Source organism: Thunnus albacares, chromosome 6 (genome assembly GCF_914725855.1).
Source record: "Thunnus albacares chromosome 6, fThuAlb1.1, whole genome shotgun sequence".
In the NCBI taxonomy this organism is placed as follows: domain Eukaryota; kingdom Metazoa; phylum Chordata; class Actinopteri; order Scombriformes; family Scombridae; genus Thunnus; species Thunnus albacares.
The window spans coordinates 20013776-20031422 of record NC_058111.1 but is presented as its reverse complement, the minus strand read 5'-3'; the positions used below and the strand labels follow the sequence as shown (position 1 = coordinate 20031422).

At 40.8% G+C, this 17647-nt stretch overlaps 1 protein-coding gene across 3 annotated transcripts in view; it reads left to right on the top strand.

The window, feature by feature from the left end:
• The window catches only part of relt (RELT TNF receptor), a 30520-nt gene continuing 12873 nt past the window's right edge, over nt 1–17647 (top strand). The window contains exons 1-4 of one of the 3 annotated variants that reach the window (XM_044354677.1): nt 1–242; nt 14594–14650; nt 15812–15886; nt 16104–16196. In XM_044354677.1, coding sequence (XP_044210612.1) covers nt 15845–15886; nt 16104–16196 — 135 coding nt within the window. In that variant the 5' untranslated portion in view covers nt 1–242; nt 14594–14650; nt 15812–15844. Of the gene's footprint in view, nt 243–13262; nt 13994–14593; nt 14651–15811; nt 15887–16103; nt 16197–17647 lie in introns of those variants that run through there. The other 2 variants (XM_044354676.1, XM_044354678.1) reach the window with 2 other exon arrangements.

The window sequence follows — 17647 nt, the reverse complement described above, 5'->3', positions numbered from 1 at the left end:
GGGGTTTCAGCTTGCAGCGGTGACGCACTGTGAGGTCACAGAGACAGCTCAGTGTTTATGTCTTTTTTTTCACACACTCTGACACACAGAGGAGCGAGAGAGGGGGAACCTCTTTTACCGGCATTGTGGTTTCCATCCATTTCCAAGCGTCTTTTTTAATTACACCTATCAAGCTCAGTCCTCTACTGCTGATGATGCTCGTGTCGGAACACTGATTTCAACCACATTTATTCACCAAACCGGTAAGATCGACAACTTTTTACATGGTATTCACAATCTAAATGGTTGTTGAAGCCGGTAGTTTACTTTTGTCCGTCATTGTCGAGTCGTGTGCGGCTTTTCTCACCGCAAAGCTTGTCCGGCCATAATGACCACTTTTATGCACGCCGGTAATTGACCTGTCTGTAATTTTGGGAATCATTATGCACTTCATGATAACATTGATGATACCGGCAATGTGATGAGGTGACAAAAGTTTGTACTGTTTGTTTCAACGGGCTTTGTGGCAGTCAGTATGTAGTTTAAGCTATATAAATGAACATACATATCTCTCTATATATTGTCTGCCTATATCTGTTCAAGCTTTGCGAGTATTTGATTTATCTGCCATACTAAGCTTTTACTATAGGCTTATAATTTTGCTGTGGTGTTCGTAAAGTGACTAAAATTTAGCATTTATGGATAATTTAAGTTTACAAACTCCTTGCTTTGGTCATTTAACTGATTTTTCTGGTTATTCTGCTACAGGCAAAAGAATACCTGTAATTCTCTCGATTTAATAGGTTTATAAGTATGGGAGCCACTGTGTGTGCGCTGTAATGACAGAGTAGAAGCGCGTGCTTGACGCTCTGCCATGGGTACGTGATGACCTCACTGCCATGGTAGTATGATCCTCCTTCTCTTTCTTTCTCTGTAATTTTAAAGAAGTGAACAGTCCTGGTACTCCAGGAACGAGTCGCCTCCGCATGTAAGGCTGGCTTTTACACTGCCTGATTTTAAATCCCATCTTATAACACATCTGCTTTTAATTCAGTATGAGAGTTGCCTTTCTTTGTCTGTTTGTCTGTTAAAGTGGTCTTTGTGCTTTCATTGTGTTGTTTTATGGCTTTTGCTACTTTGATTGTACAGCACTTTGGTCAACTGTTGTTTTTAAATGTGATTTATAAATAAATTTGACTTGACTTATTTTCAGTTACACTGGCAGACTCGGGGTGGAGGGGTGCAAAAGTGGCCTCTAAGGTGCCTCCACAGTAGAGCAAACATCATATAGTGCCCTCTAAGGTGCCCACACAAAGGAGAAAACATACCAAATTTGTATAATTAATGTCTTAGTTATGGGTAAATCAGGCTGAACTAGAGTGCCTCTATATGAGACAATCTGGAATGACGTGCCCTCATGGGTACCCTTTCAGTGGAAGAAAATTTGATAGTGCCCTCTAAAATACCCCTACAAGATGTAATGCAGTGCCCTGTGAGTTGCCTTTGTAATGGGGTGAGCTGTATGGGTGCCTTTCTAGTAAAAAAAAAAAAGTGGAAATGTGCCATTTAGAGTTCTCCTAAGTCTAACATGCAGAAGTGAAGGTGAGAGTTTCAATGAGAGAAAAAAACATGGAGAAGTCCCATGTAGGTGCCCAGTATGGGAGAGAAAACATGGTGAAGTGCCCTTCCAGTGAAGAACATGAAATATTGTGCCCTATAAGATAGAGTAAACTGGCCATTATGGTAGAAATGAATGTATCCTTTATGTGGGCTGACCATTAGGAAAATAAAGCATCCTTAAAAATATGTTGTAGTTGTTGTAGCTGACATTATTCCATTCAGTTGATTTTACTAATCACTAGTTTGCTCAGTCACACCTCTTTGGATTGTTTTTGTCAGTACAGTCTGAGCTGTAACCTTGATGCTACTACAATTTGTGATATATAGGTAATATAGCAATACATAGGCCTGTCTAAAGCTGTATAACATGCTAAACAATATGCTAGATGGACAGTAGCTAGCTAGCTAGATATGTACTTAGCCATCTCTATACTAAATATTTGGTACAAATTGGAAATCAACCTTGTGGTGTGGTGAAATCTTAAAAGGAAATCAGAATGCGTTTACTACCCTTTAGCTTGCATTAACTTGCGCTTGTAGAGAGGGCAATTAGCATTGGATTACTTTATGATTACAAATTGCCAAGAGGTGATAGAAGATTGAAGACAATACAAAGGGATCTGCAAAGTGCAGCTGGAGGCAGCGAGGGAGGAGATGAGAGAGATAATGCTACATTTGCATTAGCAATTAGGGGGATACCCAGTAGAACCTAAACCTCCGCCTACACATGTTTAAGTTCTAAAACTGTATCCTGTCATGAAACTGTTATGAAATCTGGAAGGGAATTTTCTGAGTAAGCCTGCTAACAGACAAAACTCTTCACAATTAATGCTACATTGCCAGTGACAACTGCGTCAGTCAACAAGCATTCTCCAAACTGAAGCTGATCAAGAACCAGCTTAGAAACGGAGGCTCTCAGATCTTCGGCTGTTGTCCATTCAGAGGGACATCCCAACTGACCACAACAAAATCATTAACATTTACTAACTCATAACCAAAAGAGTTCTCCTTTGATTTCACAAATCTCGCTCCTTGCTTCCCCAACACTTCTCCCTTCCCTGACAAGACCGCTCAAAATGGCTGATTCTCAAAATTTTAATAGTTCCATGTTTTTACTACAGATGTGATAGGAGAAATAAACAGCTAAAACCTTACCCTTTCCTTGTAAATTGTATTAAAGAGATGACTGCAAAATAAATGTTTAAAAAGTAAATCCTTTTTAATACAGAGGTGTTGTTTCCTTATATTCTAAATCACCCTAGTAAATGTTCTTAATTGGGGATGTAGCCTTTTTACCAAACATGCATCATTGTTCTCTGCTGATGGGGCCCGTTGAATGTATCAGGTGCCCTTTATATTTTTTTGCCCCTGCCCCTCAGACGGCCTGAGTCCACCACTGTTATGCATGTAGGAGAACACAATTATCACCAGAATATGCTACATAGAGATAAACTTAGAGAAATAATAATATTATGAAGTGTGAGCCTCACACCCTTGCCTGTCGATTAATCGAGCAGTAATTTTGATAAATAATTAATTGTTTAAGTCATTTTCTCAAGCAAAAATGCCAAACAATTCCTGCTTCCAGTTTGTAAACTGAATATCTTTGGGTTTTAGACAAATCTGAAGACATCACCTTGGTTGGGCATTTTATTCCCTCACAATTTATTCATAAAATTACTACTAAAAGAGACAAGCCTGACACCATACTGCTATAATCCTGCAAGGTTGTACTGCTGCATAATGAGCCCACCACACTGAGCAATATGGGTAGGCACCCTGGGTATACACACACACACTCTTGCATAAGCATCAAGATGAGACTGTCGTTTTTGGCCGAGGGCTTCCATTGTCCGAGACCAAATTCCTGCACGCTTGTATCAATAAGAGGCTCTCGGCTTCTATCTCACACAACTATACGCACGCACACGCATACACACACACTTCCACCAGAAGAGGGCCATGTACGGCTTCACTGGCTCGTCCCTAAATTCCTGTCATATTATGATGAAGACATTTTATTGAAGAGGGAGTTTATTCAGAAGTACCTTCGTACTCACAGCTGGAGTGAGCAAACAGAGAATGTGATGTGTGTCCTAAGAAAAGCATATTAAATATTTGATATCACCTCTCTTGGTTTGGCCAGTTTTATTCACTTTTGAGCTGGACATTGGCTCTGTGAAGATATAATTTCCTCTTTTACCACAAATGTGGAGTTGGAAGAGAGGCAAAGTGGAGAGGGTTTCATACAAAAGTCTTTCTAAGTTCACAAACTCATTTAAAACCCACTAGTGAACACTTATGCTTTAACTTAGCAGTCAGCAAAGATATTTTTAGTGGATTGTAGCCTGTTTCCTGCAAAGAATGCAATAATAACCCCGTATTTCCTGTATGATAGCACTATAGATACAAAATACAGATATAAGACCAACATATCTAGGTCTTTCTTGAAAACGACATATTTGTAAGTGGACAATGACGTCCCATAAGCCTTAGCAAATCATTAAATAGACAATTTGTCTATGAAATAAAATGACTATTGGAAAGCTTTTTTGAATAGTTGTGTGTGTGATAGTTGAATAAGCTGCCCAACAGGATCTGTGTGACATTGTATTTGCACAATATCGTCATTGCATTAATAAAGTGAGGTTTAAAGTCCACCGTGCTGTACAAGTGTGTAGATTTTTCTTTTTGGCAGCAAGTAAGAAGACTGACATCTATAATTATACCGCACACACAAACACACACGCCTCAATTAGGTTAGTGCAATAAGAGTGCATGGGTGGATTTACCCTGAGCCATATTTAACCCACATTTTACACTCTGCCCCACCCAAGAAATTTTACTGTACTCTACAAATTCAACATTTTGGAAAGAAGGACTGATGATAAGATGAGAACGGGCTGTAAAGAGAAGAAGAGACAGGCAATGGCGAAAAGATAGCGTGAGGAAGACCGAGGCAGAAGGGATGATGACAGGAAGACCGAGTCAGCTGTCTTTACAGAAGTGACCATATAGGATTGAATAAGTGTGTATGTTGTAACAGACTAACACACATAAACCTGCTTCACAGCATGCATCAGTGGAGGGATTATCAGGGTAATTTAACAGAGACAGATAACTTAACAGAGACAGATGCACTGCATCAACTCTATTCGAGTGTGTGTGTGTGTGTGTATTGAAGGCAAAGCCACAGCTGTGCTTTAATTAGGCCATCAATCCCGCCGTCTGTCTGTCCGTCCGTCTGTCCAACCAGGGTGGTTGGGAAGGCCTCCAGACGGGCCTCCGTCCCCGTGCCACAGCGACCGGCCTGCCTGCTTCCACCAATGTCAGCCAGGAAACTCTGTGCCAAAGAAATTCCCACTGCACTGACCGCAGCTCCTGATCAAAGCTGGCTCAGCTCTCTGCACTCACAGATTGGTGAAGGATCAGATAATTACAGGGGGACCTAGACACAAAAACCCGGAAAGACGTTGGCACAAGCATGCGAACACGCGCACCACTTACTAACACTTTAACATACAGTATATACTTGCACAATCTTAATTATGTGTTGTCTTTCAATGAGAAATCTGCATGAGCAGTGGCAGCACTCCTTGTATATCAGCACTGGACTGAAGTGTAAAGTCTCCTTCTGAGTTTGAGACTTTGCTCCTGTCTTTCTCATATTTTCCTGCTTATCTGTTGCACTCTCTCATGATTTTACAGCATGTGAGCAAACTGCAAGTCATGCTGAAAAGGGTTTCCATCGTTTGAGTTCATTCTTTTGAAAGTCAGGATGTCGAAGAGAGTCACTTCCCGGATATCTCAACTCTTTTGTATCTGAACTTTTCAGAGGTCATACATGTTGAAGTGTCATGTTTTATCCCCAGCTATTATTTTCATGAGAAAAAAATTCTTTTGGTGTATAAACTACATTTTTGTGTGATATATTACTCCTTGCCTGTGACCAAAGTAGTACCCAGAAAAGAAAGACTATATAATAAGTGAAATATAACAATCTTCATCATACTCAGTGGTGGAATGTACAGTACATTTACTCTGTACTGCACTCACTTTTACTTAACTTGAGTGTTTCCATTTTATGCTACTTTATACTTCTACTCCACTGTAATCTAAATTATTTAATTTACTTTAAACTGATTAAAGTACAGGTAACTACATATTAATGTATCAGTAATAAAGATACAATAATACACTAATATAATACTGACAGGGGCCATTCTTTCTAATGAGTAGTTTTACTTTTGATACTGTAAGTACATTTTCATTATAATAATTGTTGAATGCAGGACTTTTACATTTATCGGAGTATTCTGGTATTGCTTCTTTGACCTTACTTTCCCCACAGATTACAAATAGTACTGAGTAACTGTATTTGTAACATGGTTTGTACCTCAAGTTTTACTTTTCCTGATATTTGGTTCATTCGGGTCAAAAGCCAGACAGTGGAAATCTTGCCCTGCTCAGCCAGAGTTCATGACCTTTCCCCCTCTGCCCTGTCACTCCCTACTGTGTGCCGTTTAATGACACAAACTTAAAATTAGTAAAAGTTGAAAAAGAGATTGCAGACGTTGGCTTCCCGACGTGCCCAACAGGAAAGACAAATCTGAAAGCGACCACAATCTGCTAGCTGAACTCGCCAGTAACCGATCACTGCTGGCTTTTAGTTGCCAGAGCAAATCACACACCAGCTTGTCCCGGGTCGATCTCTTTGTGACGAGGCACAAGTGAGTGACTGTGCGTGTGTGTGTGTGTGTGTGTGTGTGTGTGTGTGTGTGTGTGTGTGTGGGTGTGTGTGTGTGTGTCTGTGTGTGTCTGTGTGTGTTTGTGTGTGTGTGTCATGTTTTGGAGGGGATCCACACAATCCCTCATGTGAGGAGTGCTACAGACGTTCAAAACAACCGCTGAGTAATGACAATGTAGCCAACAAAGCAGGAAATTGAACCTCTCTCGTCTGTAGCAGCACTTTTATAGAGTTATTGAATACAACTCAAAACACAGCATATTTAGACCCATAAATATATGTGTATGTGAGTGTGCGTGTCTGTGGTTGGGGGCAAACTGCAGGGCTGCAAACTACAAACTTGGTTTCTTACTTATCTCCTGATATTACAGTATTATAATCTTTTTTCCCCTCATTCATAGATAGTTGCATTTTCACAGATGTACAAATGATTACAGTGTAGCCAGGGAGATGTAGATGCACATAGCACACATGGATTTGTTTAACATGTTTCCCCAAGGCCTGGTTAAAATTCCCACCGCCTGTTTTGACCTCCACCTCTGCAAGAAGAAAAATGCCTCTTGGTTTTGGATTTACTGACCCAGTCGTTCATTAAAATACAGTTTTACATCCCTCTGCTGAGCTGAAATAGGCAACGCTGCTCTTTTTTATCAAAGGAAGCCACAAATCTCTAGAGCTTTCGACACCGGCTAGCCTCAGTTAAGGAAAAACAAAAATACTGGCAGGTCCCCACATAGAAACAGGCCATCTACAATTTAGTCTCATGTCAAACAGGTCTTTTCAATACTTTTAATTAAAGTGTTGAAAGTATGTATGAATACAAAAACTCTGTATGAGTCAGAGATGGAAATCATGTTTTCCCTCTCTACTAGACTTTCCAATGACTAAAACAGTAATTAACTAAATCCTTTGCATTTGTTCGACAAATAGAGATGAAATGTTGTGCATGAGTGCTGTTGTTTTTATATGTGTGTGCTTACTTTTATATAGACCTGGCATGTGTGTACAAGCTGTTAATTAACGGTGTTTTAGCATAAGGAGTTGATTTATATCCTCTGTTATGAACGTTGTAATGTGAATGAACATACCAGACTCTCAAAAACACCTTTCGCAATATGGATTTTCCCAGGTTCTGTTTTGGCTGCCTCAAACCCTTGAAAATGAATAAAATTCAAGCAGCCCTTGGGCTCTTGAAGTGGTTTTGTATCCAGCATTGGTTTGTGGTTGACTTCTGGTGGGTTAAAATTATTGCTAATTGTCCTGAAAGGCAGACATCAAAAGGTAAATGAATGAAAAACAAAATGGTCTTAAACTCCTTCACATTTTTTTTCAAGGTAACTAAATGACATCTTGAAAAGCAGAGACAGACATACAAGGTCAAGCTTTCATGTCTGCCTCTTATGCAGTTTGACTTTAGAGGGGGAGAGAAGGACGGACAGAGTGGTTGGAAAACATTTTTTTTTGTGGGGATTCTGCCTACACTAAAGTATTTGAGAATTTATGGCTTCCCATAAGATTTGGCATCTGTCTTTGATTAACAAAAGGAAAGTTGCAGTATGATGACCGAGTTGCTGCAGAGACACTGTATTACTGTGGTGCTATCACAGAGCTGTAAACACACCTGAACACCTTGCTGTGACTGTCATCTCTCTCCACTCTCTCTGGTCAGTCCATCCCTTGCTCGTTCCAACTGTTTGACGGACAGTAGAGACACAGGAGAGGCCTGTTAGGTTTCTGCTGGTGTACAGTTCCACTGGAAAACGTGACGGCTGACATCACACTGACCCAAGGACGGAGAGGAGGAATGACGGAGGGCACGCTGACACAAAGAGACAGTGAGAGAAATGCGTCCGCAGACGTGTGGAGAGGCGACACCTGCCCAGCTATCAGACACACTCCCCATAATGATATTGTCTGAGCACTAACGTAGAAAGTGTTGGCGTAAATCAGCATTTCATTTGCTGATAATGGGCACTTCCATTAAGTCAAACAGAGGGTATGGTTGTCCTAATCACGTCGTTGTCCTACACATGCACATTACCTCTTGGTCCATGGAGTGTCTGATGGATAATGGAGTATAATTACCTTAAACCTTTTTTTCGCCTGCTCAGTTCTTTTCTATTGTTTTTCACTCCAAGGGCCGTAAGATAATCTTCATGTGCATCACAACGAGGTGTTCCCCACGCTACGTGGCCCTCTGGGCTTAATAGGTAGCCATTATCGACATGGGAATTTGGTGGTTGACTTTTTTGGTCAGGCCTTTCTACCTCATGACAGAGAGGGCAATCCACGTCTTTTGAAGCGCTTAAATACCGCAGATCTAGCTTGTTTTTTTATGAAAGTACACCAGTAACGTTAGCGATACTCATAGTCAAGAATTAAGCAGGAGCAAGCCATGTGGCGTAACTGAATAGAAAAGAAAATTTGTACAGCTGGAAAGGAAACCAAGGCCATAAGTACCCAACAGATGATTTGCTTTATATGCAGAAGAGGTTTTGTTAAATCTGCAAAAGGGATAAAATCACATTGAACCTACTGTATGTTGTCACTGCCCACTGAAAACTATGTAAAGTTTTGACATAACAGCCTTGTTTAAGCGATGGTGACAATGCATTTTTGAAATAATCCAAAAAGGTTAAAAGGATGAGTCAAAGACAGCAGGATTTAGCAGCTGGTAGAGGAGCAAGATGATGCACAGCTACACCCGCCGAGCAAACAGAAATCTGAAGATTTTTAAACTTAGTAATTGGTTAGAAAAAGGTGATGACTCTATGAACTGTCATCATAATTTATCCCAGTCAAATATTTCAGTGTGAACAACAAGTAAGCAAAATAAAGCTGACATGCTCTGTGGTCAGTCCTTACCCTGCCAAAATATAGTTATCTGCATCAGAACTTACATAAATTTTAAAGTGGAGTTTTACTGCGGCTTTGGTAATTGATGGAACAAAATCTGTAAGCGATTTCAGGAAGACAATGTACTGTAAATTATGCTGCTAACATGACATGGCTCTGGACATTTCAACAAACATCCAGTGACAGTAAATATAAAACCATAACTATACTCTAACCCCTCAACAAACCTCATTGAACCACATGACCAACTAGCTCCCCAAAGTCACAGTCTTTCATCATACACCCAACAACATCCCAGCATCCACCTATAGCCACAGATTCCAGGTTTATTATAGTGACTCCCAAATCTCTGCTGTGTTGAGCTCAGTGTAAGCTTGCAGCGATTGATGAAAAAGCCTTATATCAGTTGTTCCAAACTGGTCTAACCTTAGGGTCCAGAGCTGAACACTCAACTGGTTTTACTTAACAAAACGAAGCATAATCGGCTCTGAAATCGCAACTTTTGACAAAGTGGAACAACACGTTTACGTCCAGTAACAACAAAAAAGAACTGTTTGGCGCTGAAAGCTCATTTTTGGAAATAGCCTCGATTTGAAAAACTACTCACCTGGAATAGGCTTCTTTGAGGTGTTTGAATGTTACCTCAAATTTACTGGGCTAGGTACCTAGCTTTGTAGCTAAGCTATTGATGTTTTATACTACCTGGACAGAAAACAAAACACAAGTCTCAAGTGCAACTGTTAATGTGAGAATATTGTTTCAAGACACATCCAATCATCGTGACTCAGCAAATGGCTCATTGTCTGCCATAATATGGCACTAGGATTTGTTTACAGAGCTATGGCTAGTCTTCCAGCTTAAATATGGCAGTAAACATGACTAAAATGTATCTTTGTGCTTGTACATTTGACACAATTAATGCATCATGGCATTAAGAATAAAACATGTCATCTCATGTCCAACCAGAATCCCTGTCTACATGACAAACACGTCTCATTGTTTGGAAGCTAATAAGGTGGGGGCTTGACCCCCCTTTACCCTTGATATCGACTGCCGCTCAGTCACCTCAAACTGGAAGGCATGGAGTTCCACTCATTCTTGTGTTTCCTCTTTTGTGGTTCCTTCCTTCCTTCACAGCTTCATCCAGAAGGATTTCTCAGCTCAGTTGCAGCATGACATCAAGGAGCCAGAAAAAGCTCTCAAACACATAACCTGTGACTCCAGTCCTCGCCCCAAAAACCACTACAGAATAGAATAATGTCCATGTTTTTGTCATGCCATTGCCATTACTTCTTTATTATTGCTATTTTAGGTCCCCTGAACAAAACAGAAAATGTGACTGGTCATCTGATGTTGTCGCCACATGTTATTTGTATGTGACAAACAACAGCACACAGGGTTTTGGGTAATTGCTGTTTTACACGGTTAGGATAAGTCGTCACACTCCTCTTCCCTTCTTTTGAGGTGTTTTTGAGTGTTCATCCTGTTCTGTTGTTTTCCTCCATCCACATAAAATGACGAAGGCATTGCAGATGTCTGTGTCTTTTGGCTTCTTTGTTGTGTATGCTGAGATATTCTGAGAAGTGTTAATATTCAGTTATATCCTGCCATTGCTCCACTGTCTGTCTTTCTTTCTTTCTCTCTCCTTTTCACCCACACATCCATCCAGCACATGGCAGACACAGGCATGAAGCAAAGGAAACATGCAGACAATAGAAAGCAGTTACAGGATTGACAGCTCGGGAGCTGAGCAAACAAGGATAGAAAGAGCACATGGAAGAAAAGAAAGAGGTCAAGGATGTGAGACGGAAATCTTTTTTTTGTGTGTGTGTCTATTCTGTCTGTGTTGAAAGACGTTTTAAAGCAGTGGTTCCCAACATTTCTAACTTGTGACCCCTTAAAATGAAGTTATGTCTCCATGTGAACCCTCATTACAGCTTACATGTGTTGGAATGTGAGCTAATTAATCAGAAAAGAGTGGGCTCATCGGGAGGGGGTCCTTAAAGAGACAGGAGCTAAAACAACCTGTTTCAGACAGAGGCTGAACCAACGGGCTGCATGAAGAACCAGTATAAGATAAATTATTACTGTAAATCATGCAAAGATATTCCAGAAGAGCCTCAGAATATAAATATGGACTTGTAAATGTGCATGACATGTACCCATAAGGACTAATGTGGACTGCACTATATGCTCCAAGTGACACTTCAGGGAAAACATTTAGATGCCTGTGTTATTATAAAACTTATCCTAATAATAACACATAACTTCCTCATGAGCTAGATGAAACTTATTGTTTCTATCAGAGGACTGATTAGTTAATCAGTTAATCAGGTTAGTAAAAGGCCTGAGGACCAGATTGCAAATAAACATCAAAGGCTTTTGTATCTGGAGAAAGTAGACTTCAATACTCTTTTTCTCAGGTTCAATGAGTTTCACTTCTACTTCATATAGCAGCTGTCGGTATGTGAGCAGTAGTTCATACAATGCAGTCGCTGACTCCGCTGACTCTAGAGAAACATCAAGGAAGCTTACAAGAAAGGGCCATGATGGAGTAAAATAGGATTTGAAGAGATGGATGGGTTTTTGAAGGACAAGTGTGGGCACGGGGGTGGTCACGTGCCCGCAGGGCCATTGGAAGTCCCACGTGTGGCGGTCGCTTCTGCTGTGGGTTTGTGGGGAAAACCACAGACAAACTGGATTTAAATCACACGCAGAGAATGCTGGCTTGGATGGCCTGGCTGTGAACGGTTGACTTCTGAGGGCAGTGGTCAGGCAGCAGGCACATCTCCAGCGTCTTTTTTGGACATGCTTTCATATGCATTTTATATTTCAAAGACTTTTTAACTATGAGCTGCTGTTGCTTTACACGTGCTGATCTTTACCTCAATGGTCATTGAGTTAAAAGAGTTAAAGAACAGTGCTAGTTGCGCGTTTCAAGAATGATTTGTGAATTTTGCAGACTGTACGTCGATAATTAGTTCAATAATAATCCATCCAAAAAGGAAAGACAGAGCAACCATTTAATAATACATGGTGGGGAAATAAAGGTCAAATGTGAAATCTGTGATATGTCATTGGTTTTCAAGACGTTGCGTGCGCATCAAATCTTGTTTTACTGTAACTCACACTGACTTACTGTCCTGTGTTAAACTCTTAATCCAATCAACATTGCGTTTTTGTACAAAGATGAGATGAGATGAGATGAGATGGGATTTTAAGCACTCGACCCTCGATGCACCAGCCTCACCTTGCTCTCCACTTACAGTATGCAACAGTTTGATTCATGGACGCTGGTTTCAGTGGCTGCACTTCTAGAGGTCAACTGAGGTTCTGTGCGGAAAGCCAACATTCCTCAACCCCTCTAACCACGTCCAATTTGTTACTTGACACTTTCCAAAATAAGAAATAGTTAATTGTAGGTCCCATTTTTGTTTTGCTCTCTCTATCATTGTCGTTTTATTGATAGTTTTTTCCTTTTTTTTTTCTCCAGCTGTGTGTGATTGCACGTGCGTGTATGTGCGCGAGGGTGTGTGTGTGTGTCTTTAAGTGTATATGGATGTGCATGTGTGTGACTTGTAATTAGCCTCCTACACTGGTCTGTATGGCATTTTAACAAATGCTTCTATATATATCATGCTATCAGGCTGAAGTTTTTAGCAATCTCACTCCCTGCCACTTTCTCCTCTTCCCAGCCCTCCCTCTCTCTCTCTTCCTCCTCCACAGTTTCATCGCCCCCATGTTGTTTTTTCAAACTAGTGGTTTTTCTGTCCTTGCTCTATCGTTCGCTTCCTCCCTGAAATTATACTTCAGAAGCCTGTCATTGGCATCAGGGCCTTGCCGGACCAAAATCATAAACTCGTTACATTTTTTATTTTCTTGTTTGTATAAGGCACAGCTTGGTGTTGGCTGGATGTGACGGCATTCCAGATGTATTTGTGTGTGTGTGTGTGTGTGTGTGTGTGTGTATGTCCTTCACAAACGTATACCTGTATAAAGTAATGTACACAAGACCGTGTTAAGGGCACGCTATCTCACTCACACACACTGCACTGACATGCCACAGATATGCTGAATAGGTGTATGTGCTGTGTGTCTATGTGTGTGTGTGCTTACCACACATAGCAAGAGAATGAATGGGTTTGAGTGGAGAAGTGTCACTTTGCTGGCTAACTAATGTTTAAAACATTATGTTTAGCTGCGTGGTCAAAGGTGAAGAGGTGCCTTAAAAGTGGCCAACTGGCCTCACCCTTCACAGACATATACCACACACACACACACACAAACACACAAACACACAAACACACACACACACACACACACACACACACACACACACACACACACACACACACACTGTTTTAGTGATAGAAGGGGCATGTCCTAAAGACGTCAGGGGTGTGTCTGTGGTCAGAATGACAGTATAAGACACAGGCAGGTACACTCAATTCTCCCATTCTGCTACACAGACTTGTGAGTTTTGTCTCACTTCTCTGACTTTTTGAGTTGAATTTTAACTCAAACTCATACTTCTATATAGAATTTCTGATTTTTAATCTTAATTTTCTAGTTGTTAAGTCCCGGTCCTACAGTTGAGCTGAGTTGACTAGTTGAACTACTTCTCCAAGTAGCGTCAAAAACAACTTTTATCAAGTGTTTGTGTTGTTCTGAAACAGTTGTAAGAAAGTTAGAACATATTAGAGTTTGGTCCCGACTCAGCATTTGTCGCAGTACACGCAGCATCCTCGCTGAGTTGCCACGGCAACTGCGTCAGTCAGCTACAAATCTGGGGTAAGAATGCTACTCACTCTTTCCTCTCTTTTCACGGTTGGTCTCTCTCCAACCTTTTCCCCTCTTCCCTTCTTCCCTTTTCCTCTCTTTTCCTCTACTTCTTCTCGTCAACTATTCTATTTGCACTTCTCACTTCTCCTTAGTCTTGTTTTTTAAACTTTCCTCAGCTGTCTCAATACTCCACTGCATTCTCTTAGCGTCTCATTCTCTCGAGAGATCTATTTTCTCTTCTTCCTTTAATCCTTCTTTAATTTATGTCATTTCATTCCTTCTCCCCTCTTCTGTATTGTTTAACATACTCAAAATGCCACTTATATATTTTTGTTTTGGTCAGTGGCTGTTTTATAATCCTATTTGGGGTGAACCAATCTGTCAGTTACATTCTTGTCTCCTGAGAGAATAGTACACAAAAGGAAGAAAGAACAGTCTCAACATCATGTTGTCAATCTTTGGCATACTCAGCAGCCCTCAGTCATTACTCGGCACAGTGTGAGAAGTGCTGCTAACATGATGTTATTTAAGATTTTGGGTAGTCTATTTCAGGTAATGCATTTATTTCTCTCAAATATTCTAAGGTTCAATTGATGTGTCATCCTTTAGAACTGCTGTCATGTGTTTAATTCAGCTACAGATCTGCAGCTGGAGCAAATGAATAAGGTCAGCGTAAAGGTTCAGATTGGTGGAATTATGTGTTATTCAGTGTCACTGCGGTGGATGATTTCTGTCACTGGAATTAAATCTTAGTCCTCTGTTTGTTGTGTGGCCACCATGCTGACTGCTGTGCTCTGCTGCCTATTTAATATGAAAAAATATGATATTAATCATGTTGATACAACATAACTTCAACATAACTGTAGCCTCTAGAAGCTAAATGTCTCAAAAGTCATGTTGGTCCATCAAGTTATAAAGACACATTAAGAAAAGGCAGCAATGAATGGCCTGCCAGCCTTGTGTGTGCATGAATATGCATGCATCTGTGTGTGTGTGTCTAGGGAGAGATGTTGTTCTAATTTAGCTGTTGTCAAAAATTTTCTATCTGCACATTGCTAAGTTTAGAAATGACAACACTGTTTTGCTGTTGTAGAATATAATAACTTGTGGCACACAGATCTTAACATATTGGCGTATGACCCATCAATGTAGACAGTAGTTCTGGTTGAGCTTTTAGCTTGTATTCGATTTCCGATCAAATCGAAGAATCAAACAAAAACACATTGTTCATGATTTTTGTCCTCTCTTTCTTGGTGTCACATGCCAAGTGTTGAGAAAGTCAGCATGTGTTGGCAAACGAATGCGTTGCAGCATGAATAATTGCTTTAAATGTGTATGTGTGCGTCCCCGAAATCTCAAAAATAGCCGAAGAAAAGCCCTCGTTCATTCTCTCGTGTCCATAAAAAGAACTTGTTTCATGTTAAATGTTATTTACAGCACGTACAAATGCTCCTTACCTCCCTGTCACTCCGGTCACTGTGCTCTGGATAAGTCGCAAAAAATGAGTCAGGTGTTTTTTGGCCATATGAGTGTGTGTGTGAGTGTGCATGCTTATGAGCATATCTGTGACAGACTGTTGGCTTTTCATATGTTATAATGTCATCAGTGATGTTGTGTTATGCTGTTATGATGTCTCATCTGTTGACCTGACTAGAAAGAAAAAGTTTCATGGCACTTCAGTGAAGAAATTGTGTTAAGGAAAAGTGTCAAAAAGGCAGAGTTGCTGTAACTGAAGTGATAATATTAAATATTAATGTATATAACATTAATAAATCCTTATGTGTATGTGGGCCTGACCATATTTTTAAACTCTCCTCTCTCCTGCAGATCATATGTACATAGAAGAATACATTGAAGAAGATGAGGAACCACCTTTGCTGCTCAGCTCTCGTCCTTCTCACGGTAAATATGTGCATATGTATGTGTGTGTTTATGCTAGGTGTGTTCCTCTCTGAGCATAACATTCAATTTTGCTCTTTATAAATGGCATGTACATTATGATTTAGAAAGACAATTTCAGCGCAACCTCCAGTGACTCATAAACTTGTGTGTGTGTGTGTATGTCTGTGTGTGTGTGTCTGTGTGTATGTGTATGTGTGTGTGTATTTGTGTCTTCCAGGTGTTTGGCTGTGGTGGGACTGCAGCAGTGCAGTGTCGGTGGGGAAAAGGGTGTGTGTGTCTGCAATGCCCTGCTGGCCAGGAGCCCTCCAAGGTGAGACAGAGGACCAGAGAGTCAGTTGCATAAACTGATGGTTAATGTTAGGGATGCACAATATTGAATTTTTTGCCGATATCCGATATGTTGATATTTCCAACTCACTGTGGCCGATTGCCGATGCCAATACTGATATATGCACCGATACCGATATATGTACATATTTTTTTCCAGAAGGCTGAGGAGACTATTATGCATGCAAGCATAGATTGTACTAAGTATGATCAAGAAAGACAATATATGAAGGAACAATTTAGGAAGCCTTAAAACTTTAATGAACCTGCCAGGTGGATGGAGCAGTAGAGTTCAGTAGACAGACAGGATTAATGTGTAGGATTTAATCTCTGGTCCACCCTCCAGAGCAGAAGGTGGCGGTAATGCACCTAATAAGCTGATTGCCAACCGCTGTTATAAACCAAAAAGTTTTTTTTTCCAAACAGAGTGGTACATCCTATCAGCCGAGGTGTTTCCTATCTGTGCAGCCGAACGTAGCAGCTGCCATGGATGTATAATAAGAGCTCTTATAATACATCCCTGGCAGCTCCTTGACAGACTGTTTCTCCCTGATGGTCCCGGTGCTTCCTCCGCAGGCTCCACTTCACTCAAGCTGCCCGTCAGACCCATTGCTTCTTCCCACTTTAACCTGAATAACAAAATGGGGCTCGGTGCTCTGGTTGGATCCACATGGAGAGCCAGGGCTAACGTTAGCTGAGAGGCTAGCGGAGCGTTAGCTGCAGCATGGCCGGAGGGAAGCACAGCCAGCTAGCTTCTGCTAGCCTCCCAGCTAACGTTAGCCCCGGCTCTCCATGTGGATCAAACCAGAGCACTGAGCCGAGTTTGTTATTCAAGTTAAAGTGGGAAGAAGCAGCGGGTTTAACAGGCAGTTTGAGTTAAGTGGAGCCTGCGGAGGAAGCACCGGGACCGTCAGGAAGAAACAGTCTGTGGAGGGAAGAACAGTCAGATGGTGGAGGTGATGGCAACAAATCGGCCTCTCATAATTGGCAGAAATGGTCGATGCCGATATTTCATTTTAGAGCTTTTATCGGCCGATACCGATGACGTGCCGATAATATCGTGCATCCCTAGTTAATGTGATGAAGTTCTCTCTGAATGTGATACTGTTAAATGTAATTAAAATCTGTTGAAATTAAAGATTATCACGTGTCTTAAAGATGTTTTTTCCCCTCATTACATGCTTTTACTGCACATACTGTACTTAAGTTGCTAGTTTTCTTCAGTACTCTTCAAGATATACAAAAAACTAGAGGAGCACTGGTATTTGCATTGACCAAATCCTTTGCTGTACACTCCCTGTTTTTTATCACCTAGAACCCAAAATCTTTTTCCCACGACTCTATGTATGTGTACAAATATTTAATTTTAGCTACTTTCCAAAGATCTAGGGTATATTTTTGAGTGTCATCTTGAATGGAACTCTTCTGTTAACG